Source organism: Eulemur rufifrons, chromosome 30, assembly GCF_041146395.1.
Source record: "Eulemur rufifrons isolate Redbay chromosome 30, OSU_ERuf_1, whole genome shotgun sequence".
NCBI lineage: Eukaryota > Metazoa > Chordata > Mammalia > Primates > Lemuridae > Eulemur > Eulemur rufifrons.
In genome coordinates this window covers 52,439,805-52,462,593 of record NC_091012.1, presented here as the reverse complement: position 1 = coordinate 52,462,593, position 22,789 = coordinate 52,439,805, and the positions used below count along the sequence as shown (strand labels likewise).

The 22,789-nt window shown below is 47.4% G+C and overlaps 1 protein-coding gene across 3 annotated transcripts in view; it reads right to left on the bottom strand.

Annotated features, from left to right (window-relative positions):
* SEPTIN6 (septin 6) overlaps window positions 1–19,043 on the bottom strand; it is a 67,370-nt gene extending 48,327 nt beyond the window's left edge. For 2 of the 3 annotated variants that reach the window (XM_069464509.1, XM_069464508.1), the window contains exons 1-2: window positions 18,952–19,043; window positions 2,066–2,180 (exon numbers count right to left, since the gene is read on the bottom strand). In XM_069464509.1, coding sequence (XP_069320610.1) covers window positions 2,066–2,180; window positions 18,952–18,981 — 145 coding nt within the window. In that variant the 5' untranslated portion in view covers window positions 18,982–19,043. Of the gene's footprint in view, window positions 1–2,065; window positions 2,181–11,089; window positions 11,195–18,951 lie in introns of all 3 variants that reach the window. The other variant, XM_069464507.1, reaches the window with a different exon arrangement.
* Window positions 19,044–22,789: the final 3,746 nt, after the last annotated feature.

Below are 22,789 nucleotides of genomic sequence, written 5' to 3'. Positions count from 1 at the left end.
GAGCCTGTGATCCACGTGTCAAATTACCCCACACTTCCGCCCTCAGAGAGCCATTCTGATTCACACGGCCTCCCTCCTAAAACTTTACTAGCCCAGTCAATTGCACGTGGTTGAAAGGTCACTGAGAGTGAGTCTGTCATTTCTCTTCTCATCTCCTCCAATTCGGTACAGGTCATATGGAGCTCTGGGAGGAATGCCAAGGGAATCTGATATGTTTGTGCTGAAATATTGCAGTAATCAAATATTACACGAAGTAAGTTGGCCATCGGCCAAGGATTGGCGATCTTGTTAGTTCAACAGAGATTTATTGGGTAGTGGTAATATTGAATGTGATGGCATTTGCTCTTAATGTCGGTCTCTATGACTTCTATTCATTTTTGTATTCCTCTCTTAGTAGTACCTAATCATAACCATAAGTTAGACTTTCAGCATTTGAAGAATTAACAGCCTAGATCTGGACTCTAAGGCTCCTAATGTATAACTCTGCGAAGCACATATTTTCATCTCATAGGTTCCAAAGCTAACGCGTGGGAGTGAGTCATTTAGCTAGTGAGTGAGCCTCCCTGACTGCCTGTCATCCATTGCTCTCTACTTGTCCTTGAGCAAGCAGTGATTCTCCTGCAGAAAACGACCTGGAAAAAAGTGCTGGGGTTGGAGGAGCAGGAAAAAAAAAAAAAAAAAAAAGCCCCAGAAAATGAATGCCCTTAGCAAGAAAACAGACTTTTTGAATACATTAAGAGTAAAATATCAACTTTAGAGGTGGTACAGATCTACAACATGATTGAGGTCCTCATACATTCTACACAAAAATAAGAAAAGGCAATTCAGCAGAAGTGTTTGTGTTTGAGTGTTCCAGCCAATGTGAAAACTGACTGTATTCTGGTATTTATATAATCATTAAGGTTCGGAAGGAGGTCATTGAAAATATGCTTTCCTGCACTGTAGGCGAAAATTATATGTTATGATTGTGTTTTCAAGTTTGGGATTTTTAAGGTCTAAGGAGAGATTCTTTTTTTTTCTTTTTAGAGACAGGGCCTTGCTATGTTGCCCAGGCTGACCTTGAACTCCTGGGCTCAAGCGCTTCTCCTGCCTCAGGCTCCCAAGTAGCTACACGTACCACCACACTTGGCTCTAAGAAGAGATTCTTAAAGAATATCAAGGAACTGTTGTCCCTCATATTTGTTTGATTGGTGTGCAGTGGTTTCTGGAGTGCTTCTGTGTCCTCAAGAGATGTTGCTGGCAGCAGTTAGAGAAGCAGTGGGAGGGACAAGGGGTCAACCAGGTGTAGGTCTTCGTTATGGCTCTACCACTTTTTCTGTGTTGCCTTAGGTAAATTCTTAACCTCCCCAAGTTTCTGGGTCTCTACCTGTTCCATGAGCACACAAATGCTTCCCGGAGTCTTAGAAAGGACCAAAAGAGCTAATGTTAGAAAGTATTTAAGAAGAATAATGAGTGGTTCCTGTGGGGTTCACTCATTCATTCATTTCACAAACATTACTGAACTCTCTTTGAGCTGCAATTAAGCACTTAGGGGGGCTAAGACGTGGCTCTACCACTGAGATTAAAGGTCTAGACAGAGATATAGGTAAAGGGAATAAAAGAACTTTGCACACAGCTTGTGTGGTGCCTGCACTTGAGCTCAAACTGTACCAAGCACAGCAAAGCTGCAGAGGAAACAGACAGACCCAACCTACTGCCCACAGCTGGTGGGCAGGCATCTTTCCTCAGCTATCACCTCCCTTCCAACTCTTCCCTAGCTCCTCTGCAGTCAAAATGAACTTGACGGCAGTAACTGAGCTAGCCGGTTCCCTTACAAAATTTCCAATGGGTCTCACATAGCTCAGTTTCCCCCAAGATATGGCCCCATATTCTGGTCTGACCAGGAAAAAAAGTAATTACAGCCTGCTGTTTACAAAAGCAAATAGAAGCATAAAAGAAGAGGGGGAAAACACTCTTGCAACTAGATCAGAATGGCACACTATTTAACCTAATTACCTGCAAAGCCACATCCAGCCATTAAGGATCCATATTCTGTAATAGAATTTCCTGCTATGGAAATACTCACCCACGCACAGGATGTTGAAGCAGAAGCCCTGGCTGACTGACTTATTCACCAGCTGGTCAGGCAAGCTGTCAAACCCCACATGTCCAGCCAGGGGGACAGTTCGGCAACCTTCACCCTAATTTGGAAGGAGAGGGAGGGGAGAAAATGAAAATGTGCTTAAAAGTAATCTGGGTCTCACTTCTCCATCCAAATGCTCTCTGTGCTAGGAAGTAACACCCGCCCAGGCCCACTGTGTCATCTCTTCCCTCACCTACTCCCTGCTCCAAAACAAAATGGCCCATCAGCTTGGAAATCATGGATTTGGGGGTATAGGCATCCTCTAGGCTCAGTAATGAATGGCACCAAACTTGCAGACAGAGCAAATTACAAAGGGGGCTTCTCAGGGGCAGGACGGCGGGGTCAGGGAGGTGAATGCTGGCACTGGAGGTTCACAGACTTGGGTTAAATCTCACCTCAATCACTTACAAGCTGGGTGACCTCTCTCAGACTGCTTCCTTCCATGTCTGCTCTATGAGATAATATGGCACACCTGAGGTGACGGGGCAACTGTACTAACACACGTAACAAGCTTAATACACGCACAAATGTTCAGCAAATATTAGAAAAAGACTTGAAACAGTAATTAATCCTCTCTCTAGGGCATTGTGGGGATCTACAAAGGCAGCATGGTGTGGAAGTTAAAGGCACAGGCTTTGAAATCAGGCAAGCCTGCATTAGAGCCCCATCTCTGCCACCGTCTGGCTGTGTGACCTCAGACAAGTCACTTAACTTCTCAAGAGTCTCCCCTCTGTAAAATTGGAAACTAGGAGTAGTCAGTGTGAGGATTATATAGGATAATGTTCCCCAAGCGCCTAGCATAGTGCCTAGCATGTGGCAAGCATTCACTCACCAGTGGCTGCTGCTGTGACTGCACTGTGAGGTTTCCCTTAGGCCCCACACCTGACCAGTAATGCCACGGAACACTCGCGGCTTCCTACGCCTAAGGGAGCTGCCTCCATGCTCACTCTGATTCCCTTGGCTCCACAGGGGTCAGACAAGCCACTTCTAGCCCTGGAAAGCAGAGGGCCTTTGCTTCCCCTGCAAGGCCCAAAGCTTCCTATGGTTAACGGTTTCACAAAACAGGGAGAGCCTCAAACTGGGGCAGACTTCCAAGGAGCCAGGGGGAAGGACAAAAGGGGCCTGCATGTACTCAAGAAATGTGCCAACTGCTAACGGCCACGGGGGAAGGGAGGGAAGAAGAGAGAGGAAGGGAAGCTGGAGACAGCCGGGCTGGACAAGAAGGATGGGTGGGCTATGTAAGGAGTCAGAGTTTCTGTTGGGTGGGGCTGCACCAAGCTTTCCATAACCAGAAAGGTGCCAAGAGCAATCCAAGAAGGGCATGGTCCGTGCCAGGAGGCCTGCGGGGGCGCCAGCACGCCAGGCAGCACTAGTAGGCAGCTCTTCTGTTGGACTGGCCCTGCTTTTACACTAGGTCCATAATAAGGGATGGGCTGTGATGGAGAGGGAGCCTCGAGGCAGCCTACCTTGTTAGGACTGGCTGCCAGGTATCCCCGTTACACAGCTGGGGATCCCACTCCCATCAGTGTCATCGGATGCTCCAAAAGCAAGCGACAGGGCTAGTGCCAGTGACTGCCATCTGGCAAGTTCATTACCCTCACACATCTCACCCCACACACTCCCAATGGAGCATTCTTGACAGACGACCATATGCCATCATTCAGTCAGAGGTGGTGTATTCCGTGCACCAGAGGGCCCCCCGAAGACAGCTGAGTTTCATGAGGGGCTCACATCACTCAGGGCTTTGTCCTACATTCACCCCTTTCTGCTTCCCCTTCCCCTTTCCCCATCTTCTTTTTATGAAAGCAAACTGAGTAAGCGGTAAGGTCCCCACTGCTGGTTCTTGGTCCTCAACACTGCAGGGGAGATAGGGACTTAACAGCCAAAATGCTTTCTTGGTGGAGCCCCCTCTGCAGCAGGCACGGGAAATTGGGACAGCCTCAGAGTTGAGGTTTCCTGGGCCATATTTTATCACCCCTGACTGCCTCTTCCGGTCTCCAAATTCAGCACCATGAAACTGCAAGTGCTCCAAAGCCAAAAAGAGAGGAAAGGAATTTTCAAACTGAAGTGGAGGGCACTGGGGAGAGCTCCCTACCTTATCCCTAAAGATTTACTTCATTGCTAAAACTTAACAAAAACCTCTCATGTGCCCACAATTACCTCCCACCTAGCACAGTGATGCAAAGGGCCCTAAACGGCAGAAGAAAAGACCATGGGCTTCATTCCCTAGGCAATGGGGTTTGGGGGGATTTTGAGTGTTTTGAGCAGAAAGGGCCAAGATACAGGTAGTGTTTTTAAAAGATCATTCCAGCCTCAGGGTGCTTGTTTGATTGGAAAGAATAGGGGCAAAGAGACGTTATGAGGAGATGGCTCTAATAATGTTGAGCCAGTGGAGTGACATCCAGACACTGTGACAATAAATGCTGGTTGAAGTGAACTGACCTGACTTGAGACCCAAAAGGAGGGAACTAATATGAGAGATGTCCAAAAGAAGGGATGAGACTCAGCGAGCGATGGGGCAGAGGAGGGGAGGGAGCAAAGCTGACCACAAGGGGCTAAGCCTGGAGGCTCGGACTGACAGCACCATGGATGGACAGAGGGAAGCTAGGAAGGCAAGGGAGCTTGTTTAGTACGGATGTCCAGAAGTCTGGTTTTAAATAATCTGTTACTAAAAAATTACACTTATGAGGCTTTTAATTTTATAAAAGTAATCAATGTTCCCCATAGAAATTTTAGAACATACAGAAAATTATAAAGGAGAAAATAAAAATCACCCATAACATCACTCTCCAGAGATCATCACTGTTAGTGTTCATATGTATTCCCCACCAGACTGTATACTTTTTTTTTTGCAAATAGGGATTATCCTGTATATTTTTTTCATAACCTGACTTAATAACCTGACAGTTAATATAGTATGGGTGTTTTCTCAAATAATTAAGTGTACTTCTAAAACATTATTTTTGTTTGCTATATAGCATTCCGTTGCAGGAATTTTCTTAACCAATCTTCCACTGCTAGACATTTAGCATATTTCCAAGTTTTCAACATCATAATCAATACTTCTTGTTCTTATAGGTTTGTGTCTATCTCCGATTATTTCCTTAAGTTAAATTCTTCGAACTGAAGCCTGCTGGATGAAAAGGTAGTATACATATTTTAAAGACCTTGGTACAAACTGACACATCGTTCAACAGGGACTAGTACAAATTTACATTTCCACCACTGATATGTGAGAATATCTGTTTACCCAAAAATGTGGAGTTTCATAGGCTTTTTAACTGTTTTGAGTCATTGAATCATTCAAAAATAACATCATGGCATTTAATTTGCATTGTATAATATTAGTGAGGGAGAACATTTTTTCATTGTTCAACTGTGTATGTATATTACAAATGTATATGTGAGTTGCCTATTTATGTCTTTGCCTATTTTTTTAAAAATGGATGTTTGTCTTTCTCCTGTAAAAGCATTTTATATGTTAAGGAAAATCAGATAGTTTTGATTTGATGGTGAGATAGTCAGGGGAAGAAATCCAGTAAGTAGTTAGGAATATGGGATTGTAGGCTCAGGGAGAATTCACGACTGAGATATAAATTTAGGAGTGAGAGGTATGAAACCCGATGTGTTCTCCAAGAGATAGCACAGGGAGAGAAGAGCTAAAGACTGAATATAGGAAATGTCCACAAGTAAGCAAGGGGGAGATGGAGAGGATTCTGCCAAGAGGGAAAAAAGTAAGAGATGACCCAATAGTTTTCCATCACCAGAGGCCAAAGGGAAAGTCAAGAATTAAAGAGAAATGGTCATTGACTTGGATTTGGTGAAGATCACTGGTGACTTTTAGAATCCTTATTTCTTCTGTATCTTTTACCCAGTCAGTGTCCTAAAGAGTTAGGGGAAGTGGGGACATGGGACCTAGTTAATGTGCTTTCCTCGCTGAGATTTAAGCAGCAAACTTTTTGTCTCAATCCCTGTAGTTTGGAAAGCTTCAGAAATGTATTTGTATAGTCCCTGCTCTAGGAAATCCTGTCTAGTGAACACCATGCATTCTTGCTTCGATGAATCTTATAAGATGTCAAGGTCACCATTATGGATATCAGTCCTCATTGTTCAGAGCTAAATATGAAGAGGTAGAAAGGACAGGACATTGGACTGAATGTACACTGACCCCAGGACAGCCCCTGGAAGTCTCTTCCCTCCTCTCTCACTAAATCTCTGATACCTTATCCCTTTCCTCTTTCTCCTTAACAGTGGCCTGATTAATTGAGGTCCTGGTTACTTTGATTGCAGTTAATCGAATATTCCCTTGACTACAATGTGGACAAGAGGAGATGGAACTGGCAACTTGGCCCAGCACATCTGACACTAAAACCTCAAGTTGTCATCTTTAATAGCAGGTGGTGCCGTATTCAAGGCTTAAACTGTGATGCTGGAAAGGCTGAAATCACCAAAATTTTAAATTGCACATCTCCCATAATCTTGCAACCTCCTCTCAGGATCTGTACAAAGATCTATGCCCAGGGAAATGTATTACAGCACTGTTTATAATACTGAAGACCTAGAAAAAAACTAAATGTCCGACAAGACAATAGGAAAATATTTAACTAAATTATGGTACATGCATATTCTGGCATATAAAGAATGTAGCCAGTAAAGAAGAAATGTGGTGGTTTTATATATACTGGTGTGAATACCTCCAAGACATATTCCAAAGTAGAAAATAGAAGTTGTAGAACAGTAAGCACAGTGCGAGCCCATATATGCACAAACAGCCCTGCATGTGTGTGTTTGCACAGAAATGGATGTGGATGAATAGACAGGGGACTGAAGACATGCACCAAACCAAGAACTGTGGCTACCTCAGGGGAGGGGGATGGAAATAGGGCCTTAGTCAAGGAGGTAGTCAGTACAGTTCTATATTGTTTGATTCTTTCGTAGCATGAATGTATTCCCACATTACCTGTGTAATTTTAAAACATTTTTAATATAAGAAAGGAGAGTTCTCACTCAGCTCTGCAGCAAGGGTAATTAGGATGCAGAGTCTGAGACGAGCTAAAAGGAATGCAAAATGAAAGAGAGCTCCTGAGAATTGGGAGAGCCCCCACTCCCCTCCCCAATTACATTTCCTGTTTTCTCCTCATCTGCAGTCACCTGCGGTTTTGAAATACGTTATACCACATTTCGTATCACAGGCAGAAACACTGCTCTCTTTCTCTTCCGCCTCCTCTCCTCTCCGGAGGACACACCAATTTGGTCTTTTAATTGAATATTCGTAAGGTACATAGAAGACCCAGTTATGGCAGTTCCAGCTGTAAATCTTTCTCCCACTGCTGTTATTCTGAAAGTAAAGTCACACAAGCACCCAAGTAGGCAACTCCTGTGGCCCTCTTCCCTCTGCCCCTCTTCCAACCTCTGTGGAAATGAGCAGTATTTGAGGCCTCTGGGAGCTGAGGGTGCATCTGTGTCGCTGGCGAATTTTCTGCCTCTGCTTAAAAGCAGGGTGGCTAAGTTAGTAGCTGTCATTCTGAAGGATGAGACCAAAAAGTTTGAAATTCACTGCTGATGACTAGGCTTTCCCTAAACTTTCTTCTCTGGCCTTTTGCATCCAAATGCTAGGAAAGGACAAAAACCCTGAAATAGGATTCCTTTTAGCAGCCTCATCAGTCACTTACTAGTGGGCCCGAGCTCTCACACCTTCCCTTTCTCCACCTTCATTCCCAATCCTGTAAATCTACCAAAACCAATGCATCAAAAAAGACTACCAAACCCAATTCATCAGTTCAGTGATATATGATGAAATATTAAGCAGCTGATAAAAATATTTCTAAGAATATTTAATGACATGACCAAATACTGTTAGGCAAAACAACAAAAAACCCAACCTGTATACATAGGATCATCCCAAGGATGGGAGGAAAGTATGCATACATTTTTTTTTTTAAAAAAGACTGGAAGAATATACATCAAAATGATATCAGTGGGCCGGGCACGGTAGCTCACGCCTGTAATCCTAGCACTCTGGGAGGCCGAGGCAGGAGGATCACTTGAGCTCAGGAGTTCAAGACCAGCCTGAGCAAGAGAGAGACCCTGTCTCTACTAAAGATAGAAAGAAATTAGCTGGACAACTAAAAAATATATAGAAAAAATTAGCCGGGCATGGTGGCACATGCCTGTAGTCCCAGCTGCTCGGGAGGCTGAGGCAGGAGGATCGCTTGAGCCCAGGACTTTGAGGTTGCTGTGAGCTAGGCTGACGCCACGGCACTCTAGCCCGGGCAACAGAGTGAGACTCTGTCTCAAAAAAAAAAAAAAATGATATCAGTGGTTACTTTTGGATAGAGGAGTTGTAGGTGATGTTGCTTTTCTGTGTTTTTCCAAATGTCCTACAATAGGCATATTTTACTTTTATAAGCAGGAAAAAATGTTGTTTTATTTTTTTAAAAATTCAGTCTTGGTTGGTTATGGCCTTAAAAAAGCTATTCACCCGGGCGTGGTGACTCAGACCTGTAATCCCAGCGCTTTGGGAGGCTAAGGTGGGAAGATCAATTGAGGCCACGAGTTCAAGACCAGCCTGGGCAAAATAGCAAGATCCTGTCTCTACAAAAAATAAGAAAACTTAGCTGGGTGTGGTGGCACATGCCTGTAGTCTTAGCTACTCGTGCCTGTAGTCTTAGCTACTTGGGAGGCTGAGGTGGGAGGATTGCTTGAGCCCAGGAGTTGGACGTTGCTATGATCTAGCCACTGCACTCTGGCCTGGGCAACAGAGCAAGACCCTGCCTCAAAAAAATAAACAATAAAAATAAAAAAGATTCTATGATATGATACTTTCCAGGGCAGGAAAGTGGCCTCGTATATTTTAGAAAAATCTTCAACTACAACCAAAAAGGTCCTTGACAATTTGGTTAATCAGAGCATTTAGCTTTCAGGTGGTCTTATTGTATATAAAACATTTTACCTACAATAAAACCCTATTATAACTTATTATTACACATAATATGCATAACTTACTGTTATACAGTGTAACTTCTTATTCTAAAGATTCACGTGAACCCAACATCAAATCATATATCCTGAAACATGTAGCAAAAAATCTTGATGAAACAATCAGGTAGCTGACAGCCCCATCTGCTGCTTTCAGTGCTGTCAAGGGAGTGGATGCTACTGTATCATCAGCCGTAAGAACCACAAAAGCACTGATAAGTTCCCAGAGGTTTAAAAAAAACCCTCCAATGCACCCAACACACCAAGTATTAGAATTTCCCTTATGCTGATTAAGCCGGGCTAAGAGGAAACTGAGAGTAGTCATAATGCCCTGTATTGGGAGAGAGAAATTTGGGGGCTGTTCCCATGAGAAATAAGGCCTGCAAAAGCTGGCAGCACCCCCAAGGGGCCTCAGAAATGCCCTTCAGTGGGTGAGCAGCTTAGGGGGCTCTGAGGAGGCACAAGGGAGATTATCCTTACCATACGGGGTGGGGGGTGAGGCCCATTTTTGGCAAATCCAGTACATGAAACTCTGGTGTTAATACACAAGACAAATTCCAGAATGGCTTTTCATTCTATAAAAGCATTCACAGCAGGGTTCCATTAAATAGCCAGCTCTCCTATTGCATTAGAAGTAGGATTCAATAGACAAGCATTCAGCTGTCATGCACCTTTATAGAAAGACAATAACTGTATGCACCTACACCAACAGACACTATCTAAGTGTTGTTTCCATTCCACTTACAGAGACCCCGCTGAGCTAAAAGCATGGATTTACCTTCTCTACAACTCTCTCCCCACCCAGCTCAAAGGGTCAAAGCAGGGAAGGGATGGAGTTAAATTCTGCCGCCTCATTGGGAAGCAGAAGCAGTCAAGGACCTAAAAGAAATTTAGGCTGGAGAACAAGGAAATGTTAAGATCACCTAATCCAACCCATTCATGGTACAAAAGGGGAAACAGAGACTCAGAAAGAGGAAGTGACTTGTCCCGCGTCACAGAGTGATTTAGTAGCAGAGAATGAATGGTGCTAGGATCCAGGGCCCTGTCAAGCAGACTGCCACTGTCAAATGGAAAAGCTGACTCAAGCGGCAGATGTATTTCTTTATGCTGGTAAAATTCCGAGACATCGGGCTGTGGCTGGTCGGAGGCAGAAGGATCACAGAACACGGCCCAGAAGCCTGTGGGCTCACCAAGGTGGCCCTGGCCCATGGAAGACCACTGAGGCAGCCAGTGCTGTGAGGGCCTGCGCTCCTCCTCTCCACTTACTCCTCCACTTTTCTCCCCCATTTTCCTCTCTTCTGACTCTGGCCTAAGGCTCAGCCTGGCCAGCTGCCGAGTTCTTCTCAAGAGCCACAGAGCTAATGAACCCGCCTAACTCAACCAGCCAAAGTCTAGGTAAAACATCTCCACCCCGGGGCCAGGAGTGACCCCTGCTTGGGATGGGTCAACTTTCCCACAAATGCCAGACACAGTCCCTTCAAGCCAGGCAATTTAAACAGAGTTTTCTAGGTGCTCTGGCCATTGTTACCTCCAATCTGCTAAAAAAAGAAAAGAAAAGGTTTACCCACAGGCCTCTGGGTGAATGCCCAACTGCCCTCTGGGGAGCCCGAATTTGCCTCTGCCTCCATCTGGTCTTGTTTAATGGGGATCTGAAAAAACCCAGTTCCTGCCTGAGCGCCAGAGTTCGGTGCTGGGGCCTCCCATGTGAAAGGAAACCGAACACCACCTCACACCTCATCAGGGCTGAGAAAGCAAAGTTCTGCTCCTGTTACCCAAGGGCCTTCATTAGGGGTCAGAGAGGGCCCTGGCAGGGGAAACCTGAGCCCTGACGCATGGCCCTGAGAAGGCCCGCAAATATTTTCCGGGTCACCTTTAAGTGAGTGGAACGGGTGACCCCACACCAGGCCAGCTGAGAGCACACTGCATAATTCAGCAGATGGCTGCCTCTAATGAGAAGACACTGAGGAAGAGGATAACATTATTTCTCACCCTCCCGAGCATGTGGTCTCCTTCCTCTGTGCAGGCAGCAGAGAAACCCACGGTTTCAAATCCCAGCAGCAAAAGCCTCCTCCTGCCAAACCGAGGAGGAAGGGTCTGTGTTTCTAATTTATTCTGCCCCCCCCCCAGTTGTTACTTAAAATAATCCATCATTACATGGCTGGTGGCTCCAAGATTTTTATTTAAAGCAATATGGAGAAGAAAAAAAAGAGAAAACCCACACAACCCGTGACTGTGCTATCTTGGATTTAAGCTGAGGATCTTTTTAACATCAGAGAGTCTCCAAATCACCCAAGTATACTCTTCTCTGGCCCCTGTGAGGGTGCTGGGGGGATGCAGCAAGAAGAGGGGGAGGAGAGGGCATGGCAGGATTTTAATTTCTTAGAAACATCATGAAAAGAACAATGTTTTTTTTTTTTAAAGGAATCTGTGTCATCTGATAGGTGTTTCATTGTGTCATCCAATGACCAGCAATAACACTTTGGACTAAGTCACTTGGTCTCCCTGCACCTAGAAAATGAAGAGAATGATAATACTTGTCCAGGAAGCTTTTGAGGAAAATGAAATCACACAGATGGAAGCATTTTGAGATAGTTAAAACCCATGACATCCATCCATGGTTTTCCTTCTCTCTCTTTCTTCTTTCTTTCCATTTGTCTCAAATGTAGTTTTAATGTATATGCAACTAAAACCCCTTCTCAATTGTTCATGCTAACTTTTTTTAAAGACAGAGTCTCGCTCTGTCGCCCAGGCTGGAGTGCAATGGCACAATCAGAGCTCACTGCAGCCTCCAACTCCAGGGCTCAAGCCATCCTCCTGCCTCAGCCTCTGAGTAGCTGGGACTACAGGCACACACAGCATGCCCCGCTATTTTTTTTTTTTTTCATTATTTTTAAAGATGAGGTCTTGCTATGCTGCCCATCCTGGTCTCAAACTCCCGGCCTCAAGTGATCCTCTTGCCTCAGCCTCCTGAGTCGCTGGGATTACGGGCATATGCCATCATGCCTGGCTAGTATTAAACCATGGCTCTGATCATCCAGAAATGCAAGCAAGTCCTGAGATCAGTCCTATTTAGTTTTGGAATGCCTTTTTCCAGGGGACTTATCTTTCTAATTAGTTTTGCTCAGGCTAATGCAATGGGTTTATTCCCTTATAGCACACAAAGGCAGGGGCTGTGCTGGGTAACAAAGCCAGCAATTAATAGAAAATTTACAGCAGAGACTTCACGAAATAAATGCTATGCACATGATTGCAGATCAAAATCTCATTAAACTATACAGACAAATCACTCTGCTGTAATGCAGTTTTGTAATAAGAACATCACTAGCACTCACATTTCCAGGATTTAGGATGTGAAGAGGAAATAGGGTTTATTCCTGCTTCTCATCTAGAAGCTCTAAGAGGGCATAGTTCCTGTGTGCCTTGGCCACCACTATATCCCTAGCACCTGGCACAGTGCCTGGCGGAGTTGGTGCCCAATAAATATGTGCTGAGGGAATGAATGAAAATAAAAGTGAGTAAGGAATCTTTTCCCCAGTGTATGTTTTTGTCTGCTTTGTCAAAGATTAGATGGCCATATGAGGATGGTTTTATATCTGGATTATCAGTTCTGTTCCACTGGTCTGTGTCTCTGTTCTTATGATTCCTTATTCAATAAGTGGTGCTGGGAAAACTGGATAGCCACATGTAGAAGACTGAAACAAGACCCGCATCTTTCACTTCTGACAAAAATCAAATCACGGTGGATAACCTAAGGAGTGAAACTATTAGAATTCTAGAAGAAAACGTGGGAAAAACTCTTACAGACATTGGCCTAGGCAAAGAATTTATGAAGAAGACCCCAAAGGCAATCACAGCAACAACAAAAATAAATAAATGGGACCTGATTAAATTAAAAAGCTTCTGCACAGCCAAGGAAACTGTCACGAGAGCAAACAGATAACCTACAGAATGGGAAAAAATTTTTGCATGCTACACATCCGATAAAGGGGCTGATAACTAGAATCTATTCAGAACTCAGGAAAATCAGTGAGAAAAAACTCAAACAACCCTATCAAAAAGTGGGCAAAGGACATGAATAGAAATTTTTCAAAAGAAGACAGAAGTATGGCCAACAAACATATGGAAAAAATGCTCAATATCTCTAATCATCAGGGAAATGCATATCAAAACCACAGTGAGATATCACTTATCTCCAGTGAGAATGGCCTTTATCAAAAAGTCCCAAAACAATAAATGTTGGAGTGGATGCGGAGAGACAGGAACACTCATACACTGCTGGTGGGACTGCAAACTAGTGCAACCGCTGTGGAAAGCAATATGGAGATACCTTAAACAGATACAAGTAGACCTACCATTTGATCCAGCAATCCCATTACTGGGCATCTACCCAAAAGAACAAAAGACATTCTACAAAAAAGACATCTGCACTTGAATGTTTATAGCAGCACAATTCACAATTGCAAAGATGTGGAACCAACCCAAGTGCCCATCAATCCATGAGTGGATTAATAAAATGTGGTATATGTATACCATGGAGTATTACTCAGCTATAAGAAACAACAGTGATATAGCACCTCTTGTATTTTCCTGGATAGAGCTGGAACCCATTCTACTAAGTGAAGTATCCCAAGAATGAAAAAACAAGCACCACATGTACTCACCATCAAATTGGTTTCACTGATCATCACCTAAGAGCACATTTAGGAATAACATTAATCGGGTGTCGGGCAGATGGTGGAGAGGGGATGGGTGTATACATACATAATGAGTGCGAGTGTGATGGGCACCATCTAGGGGATGGACACCCTTGAAGCTCTGATTGGGCAGGGAGAGGAGCAAGGGCAATATACGTAACCTAAACTTTTGTACCCCCATAATATGCTGAAATAAAAAAAAGAAAGAAAATAAAAGTGGATGAATTAGCAAATGAAATGTTCCCAACCCAGTAGCAAAAGTGAGATCTCAACCATCTTCACATCTGCCCATTTGCTATTTGATGCCCTCAGGAAGCCTTTCCTGTCACCCTCCACTCTCATCCACTTTGCAGGTTAAGGTCCCCTTGTAATGAATTCTCATGGCAGGCAGCTATTCTCCTGTGTAGCACTTATCACTGTGATAAGTATATGGTTATTTACGTCTGCCTCCACCACTAGATTGTAAACTCCTTGAGGGAAGGGGCCATGAGCATTTGGGGGGCATTATAATTCTCCCTCAGCTTTCTATTTCGAAAAATCTCAAATACAGAAAAGTTGGAAAATAGTGTAATGACAATCCACATACCCTCAACTTAGATTCAATAATTTTTAATATTTGTGGCCATGCAAACTTTCTATAGTGCTGTATCCTCTATACAGCTAGGTGAATATTGGGGTTTTGAATCTTCTCCCCACCCATAGGCAGTTGCTTTGGGACAGTTTCCCCAGGCTAACACCCCCCCCCACACACACACACTAACTGTGTAGGGCAGAGTTAGCCCCTGCAAGTTCTTTCATTTGGGAGAATGACCATTATTACCTGGATTGCTACTGGAGAAAGCATCAGTGTTCACACTGTGAGATCAGTTCAAGCCAGAATCAATGAGACGTTCTTTCAATGGGCCAGCACTTAAAGTCTGGGCCCCAACGTGCAATGTTGAAAGAAACAGCTCAGTGCAAGAGCCAGGAGATGCAGCTTTTGGGGCCTATACTCTGGCTCACTAGGTTACCTTGGTCAAGTCTTATAACCTCTCAGAGTACATATTATGTCAACACAAAAAAGCCAAACTCTGTAAAATAATTTTAAAGAGATTTATTCTGAGCCAAATTTGAAGACCATGACCCGGAGCCACGCCCAAGAGGCCTTGAGCAAGTGGACTCGCTGTGGCTGGGTTACAGTTTGGTTTTATACATTTCAGGGAGACAGGGGTTACAGGTAAAGTCATAAATCAATACGTGGGAATCATACATTGGTTTGGCCCGAAAAGGTGGGTCATCTCGAATCGGGGTCTTACAAGTTAGAGGTGGGTTTAAAGATTCTTTTGCTTGTAATTGCTTAAAGACATGAAGCTTTGTCTAAAAAGGCTTGGAATGTTTTAACATAGTTGCTGTTTATCAGAGATAAGCCACCGGACATAGATTTGTTGTGTAAATTGAGGGCCTGTAGGTTTGCTTTGCATACCCTTAGGCTTGTTAATGGGTTACAAAGGATGTCCCCAAGAAGGGAGGGGGGCATGATGAGTCTGACCTCCCTCCTCCTGGCAGGCAATTTAGTTTTAGGATATTCCTTTGGCCACGAGGGGGTCCATTCAGTCAGCCGGTGTGGGGGTGAGCCTTAAAATTTTATTTTAGTTCACAATTAATAGCAGCCCAAGCCACCTGAAAGGGTGGCCTCGCTGATACAACAGGAAAATATCTAATCCCGCAATTTCCTAACATCTAAAGATCAGTCATGAGCTCTCCCTACTCTCGGCTGTTTCTCTCCCAAGCTGGCAGGCAACCTGCTGGGTTGCGTAGTCACAAACATCAGAAAAGAGCTAAGAAACAGAAAGGAAATGTGTATCTTTCTCTTTACATTTGCCAGAAACTGCTTTTAGAATTTGTTTTATAGCCTCAAGGTGTTCCTGAGAAGCTCCCAGAAGGACAGCAGGGGAGCAAACACCAGGCCTTAGTTTCCTGCCCAAAACTATATCTCAGGGGCAAAATCACATCCCCTGCAATAGCCTGACTACATTACAGAGATAACCAAGCCTCCAGGAACAGGGAAGAAGCAAGAAAGATGGACAACCTGTTGTCTCACAGCTGCCTGCTAATTACTCCACGACAATTACTATTTTTTTCTCTTTCTCTTTGTCCCCACAAAATCAGCAGGCCACTTGGCCTCGCTGCTGGCACCCCCTTCTCTTTCTTTGGGATGCCACTGCCATCTCTCTGCTCTCTTTCTTCCCTCTCTCTTTCTCTCTCTCTCTCTCTCTTCTAAGAAGGATAAAAAACTTTTTTTACTTTTGTATATCTTAATTTCTTTGTGAGAAATCTTTCTCTACCTGCGCCGTGTGCACCTACTAGGCTTTCCACCCTAACACCACCAAAGCCACCTCATGGGCAGGGGGTAGAGGGGAGCATCCAAAAGATCTTCTATAGTTCTCTAATTATTTCAGTGTCCAGAATTTGTTTCTCTAACTAGACTGTAAGTTTCAAAGCCATGAACTATGTCTACTACTTTTTTGGATAGAGTTGACAAGGGCTAGCCATGCTGAACACATATCAATCAGTCAAATAAATACTCATGGACACAGTGGAGAAATAATGTTGTCACACAGAGTCTTTTGTGGTGGTCATTCAAATTGGATGGAATTGTATTATGTACACCAGAATTGAACTTTCAAGTTGCATGCATGCAACATAGAGGCCCTACCCAACAACTGTAAGGCCTGTTTTAGTCACTAATGATGTTTAGCCGCAGTAACCCTCAACTGACTCTGAAAAGGACACCCCCCCACACACACACCAGGGCACTACTCCCATGGCACCATGTCTCAGAGCTCATTAAAAAGAACTCCTAAGCTAGCCACACTGAGGTTTACTCTCTAGTCTTCTCTTCCCAAACCCTGGATCATGCTTCTTGGAAGAAACAAGCAGCAACCAGACATCCAAGGTCTCTTGAGTTAATTCCATCTTCCCTGGTGAATTATAACTTCTTGCAGACACAAAGGCGAACAGAGAGACAAATAAATGACACATAAATAAGAGCTTCACTGGCTGGGGGGAGGGGGGCTTGGAGAGTGACGTCAGTTTTCCCAGAAACCCATTTATCACGATAACAAGGTCTCAAGTGCTCAGGCTGCTCTTTCAGCTTCAGAATCTGGAGTACAATTATGTTGTTCTTCACCATACAGTATGGCAAGGCCAGCCAGAGCAAACTGGAACCCTACAAAGCAAACCAAGTAGCCCTGAGCCACCTCCTACCCCCATCTGCAGAACAAAGGGGATCTCTGGGTCGCCTGAGTTGTGCCTGAGGTGAAGCACAACCTTCTGGAATGTTCCCCTTTGCAACATCTGCCCTGCAATACTAATCCAGGCAAGGGGGACTGGGGAGACAGTATGGACAGGTCGATGCAAATTCATTAGCTGACAAGAAAAATCATTAGTGTCATTTTTGTTCACTAAGGATGGAGCAAGTGTAATCCAGAAGACTAATTCCTCCACTTAAGCTATGCCATAGCTAAAATTCAGGTAACAAGGAGCAGAAAAGCACTCTGGGAGCCCTCAAAACACTAAAGCAATAAATATTCCGGTGCCATTCTTGGGGGGAAGAGAATTCTCTCAAATTCTTTCATCACAGAGCATTGTTTCCTATCTACTCCTGGTCCTTCCACACCATAACTGCATAGAGTTCTGTGCTGGGGCGTGCAGAGGGTGGGGGAGGTTCTTGCCTTTCCAAACAGGGACAAAAGGGTGGAATAAATTAATACATATCCTGTAGATCAAGTACTATCAGATTCTGGATTCAGATTTTGAAAACAAATCAATTTCAATTACACCAAATACCTAGAGGCATTTTTTTTGCACTGGAATTTCATTGCATGAACTATTCCCATAAATAAGTAAGCTACAAGGTTTTAAAACATTTTTATGTAGTTCCGAGATTTTCATCAAGTAGTATTTGGTGTCATGGGATTTGACCTACCCCTTTCTCACGCTTCTTCCTCACCTTAAGGTGCTAGTGAGCTTCTTAAAATCCCAGACACCCATGGATGAATAGAAAAGCTAAGGTGTTGTCCCCAAATGGAATCATCTCCCTTTGCAACCAAACTTCTGGTCAAAAAAAAACACGGGGCCTCAGGTCACTTCAACATGATTTCCCTGCACATCCCAGGCCGGAAAACTTCAGCTCTTTAAAATGAAGACTCCCCCCCACCCCCCACCCGAGTCTGTCGCCAACAAAAAGAGAGACAGCACCACTTTGGGAAGTCTCACACTTATTTTCCTGAGTCCCCATAGAAAGAAGCCAGCTCCACAGGTTTCGGCACACAAGCCCAGATACACCGAACACGCACCCGAAACAGATCCCCAGAGGCCCGCTCAAAAATATGCCAAAATACGCAGCCTGCCACCTACAGGCCAGCCAACTGCACCCCACACTGACGCACAAATGGGACCCAGAGGCACACAGCACCAGCGGACAGAGAGGCGTTCGGACACGGACACACACCATAGAGGTGAGCAGACTCAAGGAAACAGGCAGACTTATCTAGGGTCACAGACAGGACCCGGGCGCCGCCGCCGCCCGCCCGGGAAAGCACGAGTGCGCGCGCGTGCACATATACGCGCACACACCGATACACACACAGACGCAGTCACATATGTAATGCATATGGAGAAACCCTACCCCAGCCAGTCACCTCCCCGCCCCCCTCACCACTCACCGCCTTCTGCCCTAAGCTAACCCCAGCCCCGCGCCCCTCTTCCTGTGCAGGCGAGGGTCCCGACGGGCAGCTGTGCTCAGGGGCGCGGCAAGGCCGGGGTGCCAGGGACCCGGAGGGCTCGGCGACTCGTGCGGCCATTCATTCGGCAACGCCCCAGCGGTGGGGCCGCAGCTGCAGCGAGGGAGGCGGCGGCGCTCACTGCAGCTCTTGGGCAATGTTAAGTTCGGCTGCCGGCCCGCAGGCTTTGCCAACACCCCACCCGCCCGCCACCACCGTTCTCCGGGACAGGCTGGGGAACTGAGCCGCTGACCCCAAGAACAGAAGTCCCGCCGTGCCTCGGCTCCTGGATGCTGCCCACTGCCCTACTTGCGGCGGCCGTGGCGGCAACCAGGTCTCCTTGACCCTCCCCAGGCCCCCGGCCGGGGCGCTGGCACCCAAGCCCCGCACTCACCACCTGGCGAGCTATATCGGTCGCTGCCATCGCTCCTGGGTCCGCCAGGGCTACCACGGGCGCCGCCGCAACGGGAGCTACCGCACAGGAAAGAGAGGAGCTCCTCCGACAAAGAGAAAGTGTTACACTTCGGACGCGACCAAGTCCGGTGGGGGGAGGTGCAAGGGAGGGGCCCCCTCGCCGCTGGTCCAACCCCAACCTCCCCTCTACCGCTTCCCCCCTCGGAAGTTGGGTATGAGGAGGGGGCGGATTTAACAAGCCGCCTCCCCCGACCTCGGGCTCAGTTCCAATTCTCCCCGCAACCCCAGCTGTAGGCCTCTGCGAAGGGGGGCGGGGGCTCCCCTCGGTGACCACGTCCTCTGCCCTCCCCCCGCCACTGGGCCCCGTGGTACGTCCCGACCTCTGCTGGATTGTTACATCCCCCTGCTCTTTCTGACATCCCTGAGTCCCCAGACCCCGGAGGCTGGAGGGGAGCCCCCGCCCCTCCCCCCTCCCGCGCTCAGCTCAGCGACTGAGCTCCGCTGTCCTCCTCTCCCTCTTCCCGGCCCCCGGTACCCCCCTCTTCCTTTCCCCCCGAGATCCCAGAGTGCTTGGATGGGAGCGCCTTGGCCACTGGAGTCTCCATGCTCTACTGTTGTTCCCTCGGTCCCCAATGGCCCGGGAGCGCCAATGAGGCGGAGCGGGGCGGTGGGGGGCGGGGGGTGGGAGCCTGCGGCACCTGCCGCTCCACAGTGGAGCTTAGAGAGGGGGCCGTTGTGGGGAGCCGCACTGCGGCCCCGCAACTGAGCTGTGACGCGCGGAGTCCGAAACCAGAAGTCCTGAGACGCCCCTTCTGCCCTGGGGTTTCCAAGGCTCGGGCGCTGTGGCTGTAATTCCGTGGAGCCGAGCTCACCACCGTTGCACACTTAATGCAGACGGACCCCACACGCCTCCCCTCCCCGAGCTCTGAACATTCAGCGTGAGCAGAGGCTCGGGCAACTCACCCCTTCTAGCGCCGGGTCGCCACGGACTCTCGGAGGAGGGGCTGGGGATGAAGGTCCTGGGTTCTGTTGAGCGGGATGGAGGGGCAGGTGACGGAGAGCGGCCTCCAATCACTGTCCCGCCCCCAGATTTCCCCTTAACTCTAATTCAACTCGGGACTAGGCGGCTGATAGTGCGCAGAGAACCTCCCAAGGCAGGAGCTGTGCCTGCCTGCTCTCCTTTTCCTCCTGGCCATCCGCCGCCGCAGGTCCTCTCCCTTGCTCTCCGCACCCCTCCACCTCTCCGGCCCTGACACCCACCGCTCTCTCCCAGGATTGGCCCCTTGCTCGCTCCTTGTAACTGTAGTACCCTGGCAGATTTGGTATGCCTCAGAGGCCTGAGCGGGCGGGACACTCCATTCCACTCCTCCAAAGGGCAGGTTACCTGGTCTCCGAGGGAAACTCAGCCTGCAAAAGGGACCCCAGATGGGGCAGGCTTATGGAGGAAACCTGGGCCGCGAGGAGGTCCCAATGGAGCGTGGGAGGTGACCCCGCAGATGCCCAAAGTGGGAGCCACTGAGGGGAGGCAGGAGAGAGGAAAAAAGAAAAGCAGGAACCAGGGAGAGAGAGGGAGAAGGGACCCGACCCAGAGGCCCTGGCCTTGGAGAAGGGAGGAGACAAGGAAATGGAGTGACCACAGGTAGAGCTTCCCTGGCGCCTGATTCCACCTCCTGGGATAGTGCTTCTCACACTGTCTCAGGGAGCTCTTATGTACCCTGTGCTCCTTGAGAACAAGGACTGGCAAAATGTATCTCCAGGGCCAAGTGCAGGGCCTGGCTTCAGGGAGGCACTCAAGCTGAAGGCAGAGGATGCTGATTGAGGTGGGGGGGGGGGGGGGAGTAGAAGAAAGAAGAGACACAGTGAGGGAGTAGCAGTAGGGACAGTCATGAAGAGCCAAGTATTCAGGGGGTGCCCACTGTGCTCCATCATTGTGCTGGAGACCCAAGAGTGGCCTAAAGAGAAGAGCCTGGCACAACCAGGGACCAGTACAGGGGAGTTCTGGGAGGCAGAAGGCGCAGGCCCACAGGGGAGGTGGCAGTAGCAAGGAAGAGGGGCAGCTGAAGTCTCCGAGACCCTCTAGAGAGCCTGGAGGAGGGGCTGGGCCCTGGAGTGGGGTGGGAGTGACACGGGGGCACCAGGGCTATGTTTGAGGAACCACCATAAGCCCTGGGCTCCAACCGGATGGGGGCGGGGAGTCAGAGGTGACCAGCCGTTTCCAGGCTGGGTGTCTGGGAGACGGGTCTTCCCTGGCAAGGGCTGGGGCGTGGTGGACAGAAAGGGCCACTAACTCTGATCTGGACTTGGGATTTGGGTGGTGGCAGGACAAGAGGCGCGAATTAGGAAGCCAGAACTGAGAGGGCGGAGCCAGAGGGAGGGGCGGGTTGTGGGGCTCCTCGGGAATGCCGCACCTTGAGTGCTGCCCTCCCGCCTTAGCACTCCTCACGGAGGGAAGCTCCCAGACATTTTGGCCCTGCGCTGCACGCACCTTAGCATAGAATCCTTGGTGTCCCACCCGTGTGCCCCACTAGGTCCGCCTGTTCCTAGAGAGTACCAGAACCCCGTGGAGGCCTCCTCCTCCAAAATGCAGGACCTCAAAGACCTGGACCAAGTGTGCAATTCAAGTCTCCTGCAACCGTTGGTTCCTCCAAGACCTGCCTGGCGCTGGCAGCTGCAAGCCCCTCCTGGGGCCTGGGCCTCCCAGTTTCCGTAGGGTGTGGGTCAGTGTGTGTTGGTCTTGATGTGATTAGGTGTGCATTTGTATATGTGTCACTATGTGTTGGTGTGTACTGTCAGTGTGTCAGCTGTGTGTCTGTGTGTACATCTGTGTGTCAATGTGTGTGCTGGTGTGTGTTTACTTGAACATTTGTGTTTATTGGTGTGTGTGTCTGCCAGTGTGTGTGTATGTGAGTCAGCTTGTCAGTGTGTATGTGCGTGTTGGTGTGTTTGTCAGTGTGTTTGTGTGTTTCAGTGTGTGTCAGTGTGTATTTTTGGTTTGTATTGATGTGTATCAACGTGTGTATTTCAGTGGTGTGTGTGTGTGTGTGTGTGTTGTGTGTGTGTTGTGTGAATGTGTAGGGAGGTTTAGCTCACTGTGTTCTGGGTTTTACATATCTTACCTCACTCAATCAGTGGGACAACAACTGAGAGGTGTGAATTATAATGCTCATTTCAACAAAGAGGTTTGAAGGCTGTCTTGGTTGCTGCCTCCCAATCTTTGGTCCCAGGTCACCTTCCTGGGTACAGGGAAGATGGGAGGGCTGAGGAGGCAAGAGGGCTGGTGAGTGGTCAGATGGGAGGTTTTCATCGTTAAGTGTCTGTCTTCATTGATGAGTGAGGCCAAAAGAGGCCCTATTTGAAGCATCGTCTTGAACTCTTGGGCACTGCCATAAACCTGTGTGTGTTCTTGCTTGATGTGTCCTTGCAGGGTCCCTTGGGCCCAGCATGGTGTCTGGCAGGTGCTCAATCAATGTTTGTTGAGTGAAGGAATGAGCAGAAGCATGCCAATGAGGCATTTTCAGGCTTGCCACTGTCCTTAAAGAAGCTGGGCAAGCAGGTGACTGTCATTAGCATGCTAATGTTGTTTGTGGAGCCAGACTCCACCGCCTGGGAGCTGAAGTGGCTACCTCTGCTAGACAAAAGTGAGCCCTAATTGGAGCTAAGCTTTACAAAGGTCACTCTGACTGCTGGGGAAGGGTGCTAATATTGGACAGGGGAGCACTAAGGGGACAGGGAGGGAGAAGAGGGCAGTGAAATGAAGCCAAGAGCTCAGGAAAGGGCTTTGTCCCGCAACTGTGGCTTTGTGAAAGGAGAATGAGAAG